The sequence below is a fragment of the Boleophthalmus pectinirostris genome, unplaced genomic scaffold, assembly GCF_026225935.1.
Source record: "Boleophthalmus pectinirostris isolate CB_2022bp ecotype Guang Dong unplaced genomic scaffold, ASM2622593v1 HiC_scaffold_11, whole genome shotgun sequence".
NCBI classification, from domain to species: Eukaryota; Metazoa; Chordata; class Actinopteri; order Gobiiformes; family Gobiidae; genus Boleophthalmus; species Boleophthalmus pectinirostris.
Window position 1 is genome coordinate 16,122,263 of NW_026570994.1, and position 18,831 is coordinate 16,141,093.

Below are 18,831 nucleotides of genomic sequence, written 5' to 3' on the forward strand. Positions count from 1 at the left end.
TTCTGGGCGCCTCCAGTGAACAGCAGCAGATCTTATTTTTTTTACATTTGCCACAAAATAACTACATGATTAAATCCTACTCGTATCACTGGTTAAGAAAGTAAAACTGGAGAATAGCGGCAATATTGAAAATTTTGGTGGATCGGATATCGGTTCCAAGATATGTTCAACTGATGGATGGTCAATGAACTGGTGTAATACAATACAACAAAGACAATTTATGGGCAAATGTTGAGCAAAAATATCTCATAATATTATTAAATTTATACAAAGCTGTTATTTAATTAATTTAAATGATAAATAACAATTACAAAACACATAAATGATATTTTCAATTACAGGTAGGGGTGTGCAAAAATATCAAAATATCTATATTTCGTATCGTTTAATGTGATGATACAGTATCGATATTGTGGACTGCTGTATTGATATATCACCAAGAGTATTTTTTGGTGTATTTTACTGAATAGTTTTGTTGCGGTGCTACTTGTTCAGAGAAAGAAAACAACCTACAACCTGATGTACAATGCATCTGTCCTGTTAAGGTCAATGCAAAAATTGTGCGCTGTCCCTGTCTCAAATAACTAACTAAATAAATAAATAAATAAATAAAACCCGTTTATGCGACACCTTTAACATATTCACTGTTTTGTTGATTAAAATGTTTGTGTTTCATATTCACTTTGCACAAGAAGTGGTTTAACAAAGACTTTTAGTATCACAGCCATGATTTAGCCTTTATTTTTTATTGAATCGTATCGAATGGATTTGAAATATATCGTATCGAACCGAAAGTGCACTGTATCAAGATATGTATCGCATCGGGAACTTCTTAATGATACCCAGCCCTAATTACAGGTGGTTTTTTTTTAGCTCAAAAATACCTAGAAAAAGAGGAATTCTGACTGTGAGCAGGGTCGCCTCTCCACAGATCTGACCTGTAACTTGTTCTGGTTTGGTCTCCATGAAGACAGAAAGGTGAAACATTCCAGACAAAGCAATAACCTCTCCATGGAGAAAAAGTGCACCTTTAAACCCGAAGTATCGACATCGGTATCGAAACAGAAAAAGCTTTTATCGGTGCGTCTCTATTAAACGTGAGTGAACCACAGAGCGTCACGATGTTGTCTGAAACTGCGGCGATGACAAAATCCGGTCTTCGCCATGACAACCGCTCGCTATCAGCTCGCATTTAGGGTCCTTCCATCAAAATAAAATTACACCAAATCAGTTCTTGATGTTTAATTTATCCCCCCGTTGCCGTGACAGCGGTGATGAGTGCATATGCAGGTACGCCGGACCTGCTGACGGCCTCTTTCTCCATCGCGTCTCATTTCACCTGAGCGAGCAGACCCTCCCTCCCCTGATTACGCTCTGACAGCTATGATTAAATACCACGGCGACGCAATCGAAACATCCCAGAGCCCCCCGCCGCGCACCGGTTTGCAAAATCAACTCCCCCCCCCCCTTCCTCTCTACCCCGACAGCCCCCCCTTCAGTCAAATCTGTCTATTACATGCCTTTGTGCACAGGCCAGCTAGTTTTTCTTCTCTTTTTTTTCCTCACACACATAGGCGCAGTCAGCATCAGCACGGGAAAAAAAGCAACGTAAGACTTGTTAAAGATGCAATATGGAACTTTTCTGATCCGCATTAAACGTATCTGGAGCCATGGAAACGAGCGCGTGAGGTCACCGGGTCGAGTTACAGGTCAGATCTGTGTACAGGCCACCGCACTCGTACAGTAAGAATGTTAATAAAATATAAAATAAGCTGAATCATTTTAATGCCATACTGTGGAACATTCTAGAGAAAGCAGTAACAGAGTGCAGTTATCTAAAGTTATTCCTGATTTATTCTTATCCCTAACCTTAACACCTTTTTAGTCAAAACTCTATCCATTATTCTTTTTTGTTGTTTGTGTATTTTTGTATAATTTAAAACATTTAAAAGTAAAAATTAAAAAATACACCCAAAAGATAATTGGGTGTAGTCTCTAAAACCAAAATCAACTCTTCCCCCTCCATTGCCACCTTTTTTGTTCGAAACTCTGTCCATTTCGTGGCTTTTTACGCCAAATTTAAGGCTTTACTGTGGAACTACTAGCATGCCAACAGCACACTTCCTAATTATTGGACAACAAAACGCTTTATAGTTAGATTCAGACAACACAAAGAGGTCTAAAAAACGTAAAGAAAAACTAACCGTGCCACCTCTTTTGGTCAAAACTCTGTCCATTACACGGCTTTTGGCACTAAATTTAATGCCTTAAAGTGGAACTACTAGCATGTTAACAGCACACTTCCTAAGTATTGGACAACAAAACGCTTTATAATTGGATTCAGACTGCGCAAAGCGGTCTAATAGAAAAACCCTAACTTTACCACCTTTTTTAGTCAAAACTCTGTCCATTACACGGCTTTTTGCACCTAATTTAATGCTTTACTGTGGACTACTAGCATGCCAACAACACACTTCCTAATTATTGGACAACAAAACGCTTTATAGTTGGATTCAGACTGCGCAAAGTCGTCTAAAAAGCTTTTAAAAAAAACTAACCTTTCCTCCTTTTTTGGTCAAAACTCTGCACATTGCACCGCTTTTTATACCAAATTTACAACTTTACTGTGGAACTACTAGCATGCCAATAGCACACTTCCTGATTATTGGACAACGAAACGCTTTATATTTGCATTTAGACTGCGCAAAGTGGTCTAAAAAAACCCCCAAAAAACCTAACCTTTCCTGCTTTTTGGGTCAAAACTCTGCCCATTACACCGGCTTTTTGCACCCAATTTAATGCCTCACTGTGGAATATTCTAGAGAAACGCGATAACATCTCATGGCGATACGCATTTTCAACAGTGGTCCAAAGTTATTCCTCAGTTACCTCATGAAATAAACACAATTAGTTTATTTTAACAACTTTCAGAGGTTAGAGCGGTAAAACTAACAATCACTAGCATGCTAACAGCACATTTCCTGTCTATAGCAATGGTGTACGGCCTCTTTAACCAAAATCAACTCTTCTTCTCACCTCAGTCTGTTTTTTTGTTCTAAACTCTGTCCATTACACGCCTTTTTGCTCCAGGTTTTCCTTCACATCATTGCGTTCTGTTTCTTCCAATCGTTATCAAACCCCCGAAAAAAAAAAACCCGAAAAAGCGCGGCGTATTCCCCCAGCATCTCCGCAACGGTCGGACCCACACGATGCCCGCTATTACCTCCATCAATCACGCCGTGGAAATTACAATCTCCACGCGTCAGCTCTGCGGAGAGCCGAGCAGCCGTCTAATTGAATACTCCTGATACTTCCTCTCCGCTTGTGTTATTGGGCAGAGGCAAAACCCACAGGGCCCCGGGGTAAAGCAATAAAGACTGCAGCTCTAAAATACATTAGAGCCGCGGACGGGGGACGGGCGCCACGGCAACGAGCGCCACGGTAACGCAAAAAAAAAACAAAAAAAAAAAACCTTCAGATGTCTGCAGTGGATGTGTTTGTGAAATGAGAGGTGTGAGAGGACAGTTCATTTTTCACTGTTAAATGCTTTTAAACAAACAGCCCTTATGTACTCTACTGCGCGATCGAACAAAAGTACAATCTTACACTAATAATGACACAACAAAGGAACATTTTTAAGGATAATAAAGTAGATCATTAGACAACAAGTACAACAATAGCCAATCTCCTACTACAATTCTACCGTTAAAACTAGGGATGGGCATGATTAGTCGACTAATAGATCATTTATTATTAAGCATTTCGTTGATTACGTTCATTTTTAATCAACAAACCGAATGTAGGTTGATCGGGTTTTTTGTGTATCCTGGTTTCGTCACGGTGCATGTGTACGCCGCCTAGTGACCCCGCTTAATTTAATTTCTCTCCAGCGACTAGGTCAGGAATCAAAATACAGTAGACGGTTCGTAAAAGCCCCGGAAGTGCGAGTTCGGGCACCAGCCAATCAGCGAAGAGTCAGACATTCAGTTTTGGCAACGATTCCCGAGTTCGAGGATTTAAAGCCGGAACAAAGAGAATGTTTGGTGAATTTTGTCAAGAGGAAAAACGTTATCTCCCTTTTTCCGGCGTAATTTGGGAAAACCCTAATATACCAGTTAGCCTCGTTAGTGGAGCATTACATACGTGATGACCAAATAGCAGCGAATGGTTAAATTAAAAAAAGTACCTGCCTACCGTCGAGCGAACGAATTCCAACGTTGCGAGGTCAGATGGTTTCTACGAAGTGAAACCGGCTGATGAATCAGGTTATGTATATATGCAGTATCCCAACAAGTATGATCAAGTTTTTTTAGTATCCTGGTGCATGTTTACGCAGTATCTCGGTTACGGCAACATAAATTTGAGTCTGCATGCGTCCAAAACACAAACACTTTTCCGTCTTTTCATCACAACAGTTGCCAAAATAAATAAAGTGACCAACATAAATAAAGTGAGCGAAACGATGTTAAATAAAGAGCTGCGCTAAACCTGCACACGTCTCTGAAAACATGAACCATCTCCAACAGGACACACACACATAACAGACTCAACATCAGCAGCACATCCTCTGTCACTCATATTCCATGTCCTTTAGCCCGACAGAAGCTGAACCGCATCAACGCACAAGGAAAGAGCTGTTTTTTCAGCGCTTATAATTTATGCAAATGAGTCATGTGGTTTTAAGTTTTAGTTTCTGTAAAACGTAAACAAATGTGTCAGAGCTGCATTAAACACATTATAATCTTGTTATGGTTTATATGTTGTAAATTTGAGTTTATTTATGCAGATTAGTATAAAACATGATCATTTTAATATCGGAACTTTAATCGAAAATCGAAAATTTTATCGCATGCCCATCCCTAGTTAAAACTACCATCTTAGCCTAATAATGGCACAAGATTGGCACAGTAGCTTTCTTAAGAAGAGGATATTAACATAATTCATAAGAAAGTTACTTAAATTACGTCATAGATTAATTATTAGACCCTCTGTAGCTCAAAATGTTAATAAGACAGTTCATTTTTTACTGTTAAATGCTTAAACAAATACTCTTTATGTGTTCTACTGTCTGAGTCTTGCAATAAAAGTACAATCTTAGACTAATAATGACACAAGATTAACTTAAAAAGGAACATTTCAAGTGTAATTAGATCATTAGTCAACAAATAGACCCTCTGTAGCTCAAAATGTCAAATAAGAATCACCTCTAGTGCAAATATAAGCCTTAAGTATAAGAGGACAGTCCATTTTTCACTGTTAAATGCTTAAATAAATACTCCTTATGAATTCTACTGTCTTTACTATCAGAGTCTTGCAATAAAGGTACAATCTTAGACTAATAATGACACAAGATTGACTGGAAAAGCTACATTTTTGAAAACTACTTAATGCCACTGAACAAATAACTTAAGAATTATGCGCAGTCACAGCCGAATAAGACTGACACAGTAACTTTCTTGAGATTTTTTGTTTGTCTATTTTTGTTTTTTCATTATGTAAAATCTCAAAATTGAAAAAAAGCCAAACAATAACACAAGATAATCTGCAATCAGCTAAAGAAATTCTTAGTTGACTTGGAAGATTTGCCCTGTACATCAATTAATCAAATAAAAGACACTAAAAAGTCGTAATAAATTGCATATTTGAATAAAAAAGGCAGAGTAAATTCTCGGTTTATTCCCAATTCTCCAGCTAACTCACTTCATGACCTCGCCTTTTTTGCTTCTTTGTTGTCCATTCGAATCCTTTATAACAATAATAATTTGGCAACTAATAAAATTTTTGGTAAACTAAGAAACCACTAGACGACTATCAACAATTTCTTGCTATTTTATAACTACGACCAAATATTCCAGCATAATTTTGCATAAAAATGGCTGAATTTAGATCTGTAAACATGTTCTGAAATGTGATTCTTGTCTTTTTGTCAATACTTTGAGCAAAATCTTATTATTAAACCATAAAACACACAATCTAGTTACAATAATTGTCAGAAAAAATGCAGTTCTATTTATATTTTCCTCAAATCGTTCACCTTCTACATATAAGATTTTGAGTTTTAAATCCAATAAACTTGACCTGGACAATTTCCCTAATAATATCCCTTACTTCTTTAGATTTTTCCTTTTATTTTTTTTGTAATTCAGCCCACCTTTCCGTTCTTTTTGCCTGTCTCCAAAACCTCTCCCAGCCCCGTACGAAAACAAAAGCCTTTATGGACCTATAGACTATTCCCACATTGTACTCTAGTCACTCGTAATCAACGGATCAGGGGCTTTGAATGCTCCACTTCAGCTGTTTTTGTTTCAGATTGACAGCGCTTTCATTAGGCATTCAGAAGACCGCCATTTTCACGCTGTTTTGGCTTTATCTCGAGGTAAACGCATGTCTCGGAACAAATGAGGCGGGCTACCACGGCGCGCTCGCAACACCCCCGGCGGCTAGAAACGTCACAGCCACCGAGGTATAAGAAAAGACTTAAAGGGCCCATATTACGCTTTTTTATCATCTTATAATGTTGTTTTCTCTTCACAAACAGACCTGGAGTTGTGTTTTGTTTCATTCACATATGTTTAGCAAAGGGTGACCAGATTTTCAAAATAAAAAACTGGTTTTGGGTTGGTTGGTAATAATAAAATTGCGAAATGAGTATAGTCACATTTTCTTTGTGTTTTGGTCATTTTAAAGCAGCTTTTCTGTATTTAACCCAAACAAATGACGATGTTTGCCTCTCTTTACTGTTGGCAGGAATCAGATAAAAATAGTGACACTTCTTGTATAAAACTGGGACAAATCACTGGTTTTGGATAGGGCTGAACGATTCTGTTGATTTGGACCGAAAATCGTGACCTCAGATAACACGATTTTGGGAGCGTCAAAGCTGCGGTTATTTGCAGTGCTCCTAAAGCCCAATTTTAAGAGCAAACTTTAGTTGTGTGTCGACTCAGTACACACTGCCACCGTTGCCTTGTCACCGTTGTTTTTGATTTATGGGTGTGCGTCAAGGTCTATGTGCCGCGAAGTAATTCACCGCCACGATGCAAGAGGGACTAGGATTTAAAACTGCCGTTAGTGTTAGTATAAAATTTCGATAGAAGCACAGAACAGACTCACCGTCATCAGCACATCCTCTGTTACACTTATATTCCACTGAGTCGTGTCCTTTAGTCCGACAGAAGCTGACCGCATCAGCGCACAAGGAACGAGCTTTTTTTCAGCATGCAAATGAGCCATGTGGTTTAAAGTTTCGTTTCTGTAAAACGTAAACAAATGTGCGCAAACAGTCCAGCGTCAAATTGTTGGTGCCGGATTCTGGTATGATGTAAGTTTCTGTGTTTGCAAATGTTCATGTGCACTTGAAAAAAAATGTGGATGAAATCGAAATCGCAATATCTGCCAGAAAAATCGCAATTCAGTTTTTTCTTAAAATCGTTCAGCCCTAGTTTTGGATAAATCTGCTGGGACTGGGGACACAGGGCTCAAAACTGGGACTGTCCCGGGTAAATAGAGTCGTCTGGTCACACAAACCTACAAGAATATTGAGCTTGAGTTCTTCTCTCAAACTGAAAACACTCTGTGCCACCTTGTGATGTCATGTGGTAATACAAGAAGTGTGTTTGTGTTTTTAAATTTCACACACACTAGAATCATTTGGTTGATTTTAGTCGTGAAATTGCCAATTTACTGAACAAAAGATTAAAAGTAGTTTTTAACGCAAAAACTACTGCTTCATGACATCGCAAGGTGGAACAGAGCATTTTGAGCTTTGGAGATGCAGACAGACTAATGAAACACAACTCCAGGTTTGTTTTTGAAGAGGTAACAACATTATAACTATGACAATAACAATGACTGAAATCTCACAAGAGTCAATTTTGCGTAATATACTATGCCGAAAAGTCAGAAAAAGAAAAAAAACCTTCGACAAAAAAAAACAACACAAACTCGCTGCTGTCATCTCCTCCAGTGCATAAATTCTCACCCGGGCAATTAGTCCGTCACGTTTCTCATTAGCATATTACATTTTGGCTAGCTGCTAGCGGCTAAAGAGCTAGCATCTCATTATCGTGCCTTGCAGCTGTTACAAGGATCACACTTCACTGCTGCTTCAGTCCACGAGAATCATTATGATAACTAGGGCTGGGTATCATTAAGGAGTTGCCGATACGATACATACCTCGATACACAGGTCACGATACGATACATATCTCGATACAGTGCACTTTCGATTCGATATGATATATTTCAAATCGATTCGATACAGTTCAATAAAAAATAAAGGCTAAATTGTGGCTGTGATACTAAAAGTCTTTGTTAAACCACTTCTTGTGCAAAGTTCATATGAAACACAAACATTTTAATCCTCAAAACAGTAAAAATATCAAATGTGTCGCATAAATGAGCTTCCTTCCACAAGCAACAAAACTGTAGCACTGTAACAAAATAATTTAGTAAAACACACCTAAAAATACTCTTGGTGAAATATCGATACACTAGCCCACGATATCGATACTGTATCATCACATTAAACAATACGATATATTGATATTCCGATATTTTTGCACACCCCTAATGATAACAGTACGAGGACGAGAAGTACTGCAGTAGTAGTATCAGTAGCAGTAGTAGCAGCTCTGGCCTAGTAGGACCCAATAATTCGAGTAGATTGCAGCTTTAGTAGTAGTAGTAGTAGTAGTAGTAGTAGTAGTAGTAGTAGTAGTAGTAGTAGTAGTAGTAGTAGTAGTAGTAGTAGTAGTAGTAGTAGTAGTAGTAGTAGTAGTAGTAGTAGTTAGAGACATATAAACTGTTGTAAGGATTAAACGAGAATCATTATTGGAAGTAGTACAAGCAGGATCAGTTGCAGTATTAGTAGTAGTAGTAGTAGTAGTAGTAGTAGTAGTAGTAGTAGTAGTAGTAGTAGTAGTAGCACTTAGAGCCATATAAGCTGTTAAAAGGATTACACGAGAATCATTATTATTAGTAGTACGAGTAGGATCATTTGCAGTATTAGTAGTAGTTGTTGCAGTAATAGTAGTAATTGTAATATGTACACTGACTTGTACTGGATTTGGTCCTGGTTTAGTTTTAATCTAGACTTTGTAAGTACTACAAGCAGGATCATTTACACTATGAGTAGGAGTAGGAGTAGGAGTAATAGTAGTAGTAATTCTAATTTGTACATTGGCTTGTATTTGATTGAGTCCTTGCTTGATCCTGGTTTTAGACCTAATGCAGACTTGGTTGGGTTCTGTTCTAGTCCTAGTTTAGTCCTGGTCTAGTACGAGTAAATTACAGTTATATAGTAGTAGTAGTTGTAGTAGTAATTCAAATTTGTACACTTTTTACCATTATTCATTTAGTAGTACTTTTACTGAGGCTGCATTCACAGTTGATTTGGTCCTGGTTTGATCCTGGTTTAGTTCTTATGTACACGTACTTTGGTTCTGGTGTAGTCCTGGTTTAGTCTTGGTTTAGTCCTGGTTTAGTCCTGGTTTAGTCCTGGTTTAGTCCTGGTTCATTTCAGTTCTAGTTTTGATGTGATGTTTACGCAACTCACTTTTTTGTTTACTAATGGTACTTCAATGTTTAGGCTAGTATTAAGTATTTAGTAATAAGTTTCAGTAATTATCCCACTTTCTGCTTCTTTTATCATGCTTTTTATCAGATGCTCGTCCGTGAGACTAGTACAAACCATACAGGGCTGTACTTTTACTTCAGTTCGAGGTCATATTTGAGTACTTGAGTGTTCGTTTCATTCATATAACTCATTTGCATATTCTTTATGCCCGTGCCTTGCAGCTGTTACAAAGGCTACACTCAGTGACCTCGCTGAGAACTAGTGTTATGAGGAGTAGGAGTAGTAGTGGGAGTAGTAGTGGGAGTAGTAATAGGAGTAGTAGTAGTAGGAGTAGTAATATTATCAGTAGCAGTTATAATGGTATTCGTAGACTATTAGTAGTAGTAGTTGACTATTTCACAGATTATGGTTAAGAAGTAGTAGTAGTATTCGTTGTAGTATTTATAGTATTATTTATAGTATTGGTAGTATTCATAGTAGTAGTATTTGTAGCAGTAGTATTCGTAGTAGTATTCATAATTAGTAATAAGTAGTATAATAGTATTTGTAGACTATTTCCATTTCAGAGATTATGGTTAAGAAGTAGTATTAGTATTTGTGGTTGTATTTGTAGTATTATGTATAGTATTTTAGTATTTGTTGTATTAGTAATCATAGTCATAGTATTGGTAGTAGTATTCATAGTAGTACTCATAATAATAGTAGTAGCAGTAGTAGTAGTATTCATTGTAGTATCTGTAGTAATATTTGTAGTATCTGTAGGATTATTTATAGTATTCGTAGTATTCATAGTAGTAGTATTTGCAGTAGCACTATTCAGAGTATTCATAGTATTCTTAATAGTACTTGTAGTATTGTTCGTAGTAGTAATAGTATTTGTAGACTATTTCTATTTCACAGATTATGGTTAAGAAGTAGTATTAGTATTTGTTGTAGTATTTGTAGTAGTATTTATAGTATTCATAGTAGTAGTAGTAATATTTGTAGTAGTATGCGTAATAGTAGTAAGTAGTAGTAGTAGAAGCAGTAGTATTAGTATAGTACAATATATTGCAATCAAAACAAAATTTAAACCCAAATTATTCAAAATATTCTGTCTTTTTAAAGAAAACTATTGTTGTACCTGTTATGAAAATGTACAGACTTTGTTTATTAGCTTATTAGCTCATATTTCTTCACAACAGAATCCTACTTTTTAAACATATAACTCATATTTAATCACAATAGTTGTCAAAAAACATATATAAAATCATGCAGCAGTAGTAGCAGTAGCAGTAAAAAGAAAAAAAACTAACTTTACACATAAATCTTAAATGTCATCCATCATTTTCCCGATTAGCATAATATTAGCATAATACTTTAGCTTAGCGGCTAACACACGTAGCATATCATTATCATGCCTCACAGCTGTTACGAGGATCACAGCCAATGACCTTTTTGCTTTATGAACGTCTCCATTTTTTAATTTATTTTTTATTTTTTTACCCTTCCCTCCTCATTTTTCTTCCTCCTTCTTCCTCATCATCTCGTATAATTTTATTTCCAAAACACGCCGTCTTCCAAATATTTGCTTTGCTTCTTTTGAGTTGTTTTTTTTTTAATCCACTTACTCCGCACTGGCAACCATTTCCAAGCTTTTCAGTCTCCGCTTTTGAAAATCGCCTGAAAAGCAAATCAGATACTTCTTAGACTTGTGCGAGTGGGTGCTAAGTGTATGTTTGTGCGTTTGTGTGTGTGTTGCGCTATGAAGAAGAAGAAGATTGTGTTTAAAAAAGGAGAAGATAAAGAACAAAATAAGGCGTTTTTTTAAAAGCGCTCTTATATTGCGCAAAATTGACTCTTGTGAGATGTAAGCTGTGTTATAATGTTGTTACCTCCTCAAAAACATACCTGGAGTTGTGTTTTGTTTAGCGTGACCAGATTTTCAAAATAAAAAACTGGGACGTCCCTGTTTTTTTGGTGGTTGGTAATAATAAAATGGTAAAACGAGAGCGTAATTAAGGAAAATTGTTATGTAAAGATTATTCGTGACTAACATGTGAGTCAGTGTAGTCACATTTTCTTTGGTTTTTGTCGTTTTTAAGCAGCTTTTCTGTATTTTAACTAAACAATTACTATTTAAGCCTCTCTTTACTGTTGGCAGGGATTAAATTGGTTTAAAATAGGGACATTTCTTGTATAAAACTGGGACAAATCACTGGTTTTGGAACAAATCGGACCTGTAAATTGATGTGATATTTGCCTCCATGAAAATAGATCAGTTTATCTTACAGTGAAAATGTCCATGCAAAGCAACAGCATCTCCATGGAGAAAAGTTACACAGTGCACCTTTAAATGTGTGACTGAAACAAAACACAATGTTGTTGTTTTTTTGTACATGTTTTTTTTATGAGAAAACAACATTATAACATAGATCAGGAAAAACACAATTCTTTGACAAAGTAAGTAGTAGTAGTAGTAACAGTAGTAGTAGCTTTTGTGATAGTAGTAGTAGAAGTAGCAGTAGCATTAGTAACAGTAGTAGCAGTAGTAGTACTAATACCAGTAGCAGTAACCATAGTAGCAGTAGCAGTAGTAGTAGTAATAGTAGTTTTGTAAGCAGTAACAGTAGCGGTAGTAGTAGGAGTAGTAGTAGTAGTAGCAGTAACAGGAATAGTAGTAGCAGTAGCAGTGCAGTAGTAGTAACAGTAGTAGTAGTAGTAGTAGTAGCAGTAGCAGTAGTAGTAACAGTAGTAGTAGTAGCAGTAAACAGTAGTAGTAACAGTAGCAGTAACAGTAGTAGTAACAGTAGTAGCAGTAGTAACAGTAGTAGTAACAGTACCAGTAGTAGTAACAGTAGTAGTAACAGTAGTAGTAGCAGTAGCAGTAACAGTAGTAGTAACAGTAGTAGTAGTAGTACAGTAGTAGTAACAGTAGCAGTAGCAGTAGTAGTAACAGTAGTAGTAACAGTAGCAGTAGCAGTAGTAGTAACAGTAGTAGTAACAGTAGCAGTAACAGTAGCAGTAGTAGTAGTAGTAGTAGTAGTAGTAGTAGCAGTAACAGGAATAGTAACAGCAGTAGCAGTAGCAGCAGTAGTAACAGTACCAGTAACAGTAGTAGTAGCAGTAGCAGTACCAGTAGCAGTAGTAGAAGTAGTAGTACTATTATAGAAAGCCATTGTTCTTTAAATCATTTTTCTTGTGGATGAATAAAGATTGTCTAAGCAGTAGCAGTAGTAGTAGTAGTAGTAGTACCAGTAGTAGTACCAGCAGTAGTAGTAACAGTAGCAGCAGTAGCAGTAGCAGTAGCAGCAGCAGCAGTAGCAGTAGAAGTAGCAGTACTATTATTGAAATCCATTGTTCTCCGACAGTTTGTGGCGTATTGATTGGCTGGATCTTTACAGTGAGGTGGACAAACAGGAGCAGACGCAGAAATCGAAATGGATCGTGCTGCCTGCGCCGTTTAATTTAGCCCTGGGATTCATGTATTATTCACACGGTTAATAAAAACAAGATAATCTGCCGGATTAATTGCCATAGCGATTTGGATTTCGCAATATAGCGTGTGATCCAAGAAGGATTCTGGGTAATCGAAAGGGTCTCGCGTGCAGATATGAGAGAAATCTGTATTGGAATGAAAATGCTGTTACTTCAATAAAGATTTAATCGAAGTAAAAATAAGAAGTACCTCAATATATTTACTTTATATTGAGTTTACGTGTATTATTTGTGCCAGTTCCAAGCCCCAGTCAAAGATACACTGCGTAACATTTCTAGTGGAGGGTCTTGCTTTGTCTAGAATGTTCAGATCTGTGGAGAGGCGCCCCTTTTCACAGAAGAAATTATTGTATTTTTAAACATATCCATCTAGCATTTATTTGTGTTTCTATTGCTTAAAGTTGTACTGTGGAACAGCAATAACATCTCCATGGAGACAAGTACCAGAAAAGTTGCGCAGTGCAGCTTTAAACATAGAGGCAGGGCATCTGGTGTAAAATCATCTGGTGTATCAGTGCATTTTGACTTTGACTCTCTTGTCACCATAGCAACAGGAAAAGCATTGTCGCTTTTGGGGTGATCAATATGTGGGAAATATTGTCGCAGTTTTTCTTGTTTTTTGTCACGATTTAAAGCCACAGTATGTCACTTTTTTTGTCAATAATAGGCTAAAATTTGGTTTCAATTTGGTCGTGTTCATTGCGCTCAGAAGGGGCTCGCATCTCCACAAACCTGACTCTTACCTGGCCTTTTATTACGATTTAAAATGTAATAAAAGCTTAGTACATGTTCTGAGAGTTCTTGCTACACTGTGATTGGCTAAAACCACCTGTCACTCACTCGGGAGCTGACCAATCGGAGAAGAGGGCGGGACACTGACTTCACCAACTCGATTCAAATATAGTTATAACAGTTTTATAAGTTTTACAAAATTGATTAAAAAATACGCAGGACTTACTTGAATTATTTCGAGCTATTGACGCGAAAGTCATTACTAACCTACAACCTTGGGCGAGATCTCAGAAAGCTAAATGCATTTTATTTAATAGTCTTTTCAATATTGAGAAGGTTGTCATGTTTTTCTCCTCAAATTCCCTCATGGACCAAAAACTGTTAAATTGGGAATATTTTTGATTAAAAAATAAAATTACTGAATCGGATTTTGTAATATGAAGGTGCATTGTGTAGCTTTTCTAGTCTGGAATGTTTCACAGTGTGGCTTTAAAGCTTTCTATCTTCATGGAGACCAAACCAGACCAAGTTGCAGGTCAGATCTGTGGAGAGGCGACACAGTTCACAGTCAGAATACATGTTTTTCTCAGTATTTTTGAGCTTTAAAACCAGCTGTAATTGAATAAACGTAAGGTAGAGGTGTTTAATGTCACACTGTGCAACATTCCAGGCAGAGAAATGACGTATCCATAGAAACAAGCCTCCACCAGAAAAGTTACACAATGCAGCTTTAATAATCTTAACAATATTGAGAAGTTTGCCACGTTTTTCTCGTCAAATTCCCTGATTTTACCCACGATGGACCCTAAACTCTTAAAGTACACTGCGTAATTTTTTTGTTGGAGGTCCGTCACCTGCTTGTTTCCATGGATACGTCACTGCTCTGCCTGGAATTTTCCACAGTATGACTTTAAACAGCTCTACCTTACATTTTTTTTTCAATTACAGATGGTTTTAAAGCTCAAAAAATACCTCGAAAAACAGGCTTTTTGACTGCGAGTGGGTCGCCTCTCCGCAGATCTGACCTGTAACTTGGTCTGGTTTGGTCTCCATGAAGATAGAAAGCTTTAAAGCCACATTGTGAAACATTTCAGACAAAGCAATAACACCTCCAGGGAGAAAATTTTGAGAATTTAACGAACCCTCCACTAGAAAAGCTGCACAATACACGTTTAAAATGGGGACACTTTAATAAAAAATGAATATTACCGCACCAGAGTTTGTAATTTATTCTTTTTTTTTTTTATTATCTTCTTACAGGACGGATTCCCTCTGAAGGCATTTGAAAAGGAGGAGAGAGGAACGCAGGACCAAGCCGAAAAAGAAATCGACAAAATTGACAAACCTGAGAAGACTATTCGCAAAATGTTGTCTAGAGGTACCCACTGTTCACTACACTTTTTATGAACATGTTTTAATTACTTTTTAAAAACAAAATTCCCCCTTTGAGACACTTGTGAGAGCCGTGCCAGTAAACTTTTGTAATCACAGCTTTGCAGGAAAACCCAACATGCACCTGGGGCCTCATTTAAAAACATTGACTTTTTCTTATGGTAAAATGCGAAGTTATGGTTTAGTAACAGCAAATGTGCATATACATTCAATTTTTTTATTTTTATTTTAATGGCAGCAGGGGAAATAAATTAGAATATGAAGCAATGTAGAGGTTTAATAAATAAAATAATAATAAAATCGATTCATTTTTCCAGTCACTTGAAGTTTTAAAGCACTCAGCAGTTGTTTATAATCTTCCTTAAAGAGCTCATAATACGCATAGACCTGGAAACTAAAACAGGACTAAAACCAGGACTAAAACAAAACAGGACTAAAACAGGACTAAACCAGGACTAAAGGACCAGGACTAAACCAGGACTAAAAACTAAAACAGGACTAAACCAGGACTAAAACAGGACTGAAACAGGACACAGGACTAAAACCAGGACTAAAAACAGGACTAAACCAGGACTAAAACAACAGGAAACAGGACTGAAACAGGACTAAACAGGACTGAAACCAGGACTAAACAGGACTAAAACAGGACTAACAACTAAACAGGTCTACAACTAAACCAGGACTGAAAACCAGGACTAAACCCAGGACTAGGACTAAACCAGGACTAAACCAGGACTAAAACCAGGACTAAACAGGACTAAACCAGGACTAAACCAGGACTAAACCAGGACTAAACCAGGACTAAACCAGGACTAAACCAGGACTAAACCAGGACTAAACCAGGACTAAACCAGGACTAAACCAGTCCTGAGTGTTGGGACAGACCAGGAAGTGCGCCCGTGTAGACTGTCCGGTGATCAGGACTGAGACCGGGACCAGACCAGGACTTAGACCAGGACTGAGACCAGGACCAGACTGGGACTGAGACCAGTTAAGTTCTGTTTTAGTCCTGGTCCAGTCCTGGTTCAGTCCGTTATCCACTTTTTCATTTTGGTTTTGGAGACAAATAATGAAGAAAATAGCAGTTTTTTCGTTTTCTTATTTTTGGTTTTATTTTGAAAAACGAATGAACGAATGAAACACGGATTCTTTAATTCCCGAATAATAATTGCGTAAACGTTTTTATTTTGCTAAACATCGTCCACTCAATAAACCCAAGTCTATAACACCACTCAACATTATCACCACTCCTCCCTGCTATAATTACGCCCTCACCGCGTCGTAACCTAAACATGTATTTCTTTGCTCTCCTCGTTTGTCCGAAATTCCTCCTTTTTTCACCCTCTTTCCCCCCTCTTTTGAAATGGAATCTCATTATGGGCCGATAATTGGCGTGATTCAGTTAATTGCGACAAGGCTCGAGGTGTGAAGTAATTATCTGTACTCCCAAAGGCCAGAGGAGGTGTCACCGGCGCCGAGAAAGCACGCTCCAATTATAGAAACCAGACGAGCTTACGAAGGGGGGGCCGGGGGCTTTAAAGGTGCGCTTCGGAACTTTTCTGGTAGAGCGTATGTTTCCATGGAGATCGTATTGCTTCGCCCGAAAGGTAGGGATGTAACACTAACCGAAATATCGTCAAAAGTCGCCCTGTAATACCGTGGGCCATCACAATATATCGAATTAAACGTTTCTTCGCTTAAAATTCATTGTTATGGCGCAAAAACAGAGAGAACTACATAGACCATGATCCTTTGCTCTGTTTCAGTCCAATCTACATGGTGAAATATCTGTTTTTAGGCACTTTTAAATCTTAATTATTTGGATTATGACAGAAAAGTAGCATTTTCGCAAGTAAATACCTCTTCAGTTATCGTACCGTGAGATGCGTATCGTGAAAATATCGCACCAAGAGATTACGATTTTGTTACATCCCTGCTGAAAGGTTTCACAGTATGGCATTAAACTCATCTATATTGCATTCATTCAATTACATAATAAGTGATTTACTGCTCGAAAAATTACCAAAAACATGCATTCCTACTGTGAGTGAGCTCGCCTCTCCGCACATCTGACCTGTAACTTGGACTAGAGTCATTTACCACGTTCACATGAGTTATTAATTCCGAATAAAAGTGATTTAATTCTGAATAAAAGTTAATTCCGCTTTAAAAAGACCATGTAAACACTCTTAATGAAAATGATTATTCGGAATTTAACTTAATTCCGAAGTACGTGAGTGGTTTATTCCAATTTTACAGCCGATTTAATTCATTCCTCGATCATGTAAAGGTTTATTCTTCTTAAAAATTATTTGGGTCGCTCTTCTGACGTGATTCAGATGATCCGGCTCCACCAGTTCTCGCTTCGGACTTTCCTCCACGTCTCTTTGGATTTGCGAGCGGGATGCGGGAGTGGGCTGAGGTAGAGCAGCCGTCGACTCAGTTTGTCTTCTTCCTCCCTTCTCCGACACTCTTCCCTTCTCCTCCTCAGCCGACAGACGTAAAGCGTGATGACAGAATTATCATCGGAACGACTGCGGAAAAAAGTTTGGATCGCGTTTGTGTCCGCGGCGTAACGACAAACCGAGATGACAGGAAAAGCCGGTAGCAGCTGAAGTTTGTGTTTTCTTCCGGTCGACGTAAATACATTCGTGTCTCTGTCCAATCAGAACCCTTCCCAAACCCCAGACGTTGAGCAAAATTAAATAAAGCCGATTTAACGTGTTTTCCATGTAAACCTCAATTCGGAATTATTATTTCCATGTAAACTCGAAGGAGAATATTTTAAATCCAAACTATTTAATTCAGAACAGTTCAAAAAACATCATGTAAACGTGGCCAGTGTGGACTTGCCTCCATGGAAATAGATCAATTTAATGCCATACTGTGGGATATTCTAGACAAAGCAATAACATTTCATCACAGTTTTGTCATCGCGTTAAACCTAACAACAACTAGCATGCTCATCACACACTTCCTGATACTTCCCTCAAATGAATTAATCAAAAATGTATAAAAAATTTTGATATTTACGGCTTTGGGAGACATTTTTACCACTTGTTTCCATGGAGATGTTACTGCTTTGCCAAGAATGTTTCACAATATGGCATTTAAGTTAGGTTGTTTATCGCCATGGAAACAAGCAGGGTAAGCTACAAGGTCAAATTACAAGTCAGATCTGTGAAAAGGCTGCCCTGCTTTCATTAAGAATACATGCAGTATATACATTATTTTTTTGTAATTCAATAAATTCTAGGTAGTTTAATGCCTCACCGTGGAACATTCTAGAAAAAGCAATAACATCTCCATGGATACAAGAAACAATCACACAGTGCACCTTTAATTAAATAAATGAAACGTGTTATTAATTTTGAGATTAACAATTATACCGCATTAACTTTTATTCCGAGTTTAACCAGTCTGAGCCTTTTCTTTTCGGTTATTTTTTTTCTTTTCTGTTATTTTCTCTCGTGTATTTTCGGCGGTTGTCATCGTAGTTACGTGACCATTTTCCCTCTAATTTCTTAAATGGCTCTGCTGGCAGTCCTTCAGCGTTTTGTTTGTCTCATTTGAGCACAAAAAGCAGCTCAAAATGGTGTCCCGTCAACACTCTCTCCCCTCTGTGAAGTTTTGAAGCGACACGCGATTTTTCC

At 37.5% G+C, this 18,831-nt stretch overlaps 1 protein-coding gene across 3 annotated transcripts in view; it reads left to right on the forward strand.

Moving 5' to 3' along the window:
* The window catches only part of LOC110173254 (R3H domain-containing protein 1-like), a 153,935-nt gene that overhangs the window by 46,416 nt on the left and 88,688 nt on the right, over positions 1 to 18,831 (forward strand). For all 3 annotated transcript variants that reach the window (XR_008633441.1, XM_055163504.1, XM_055163511.1), the window contains exon 4: positions 15,047 to 15,164. Coding sequence is in view for 2 of the 3 variants with exons in the window: in XM_055163504.1 (XP_055019479.1) it covers positions 15,047 to 15,164 (118 nt within the window). In the remaining variant the exon portion in view is untranslated. The remainder of the gene's footprint in view (positions 1 to 15,046; positions 15,165 to 18,831) is intronic.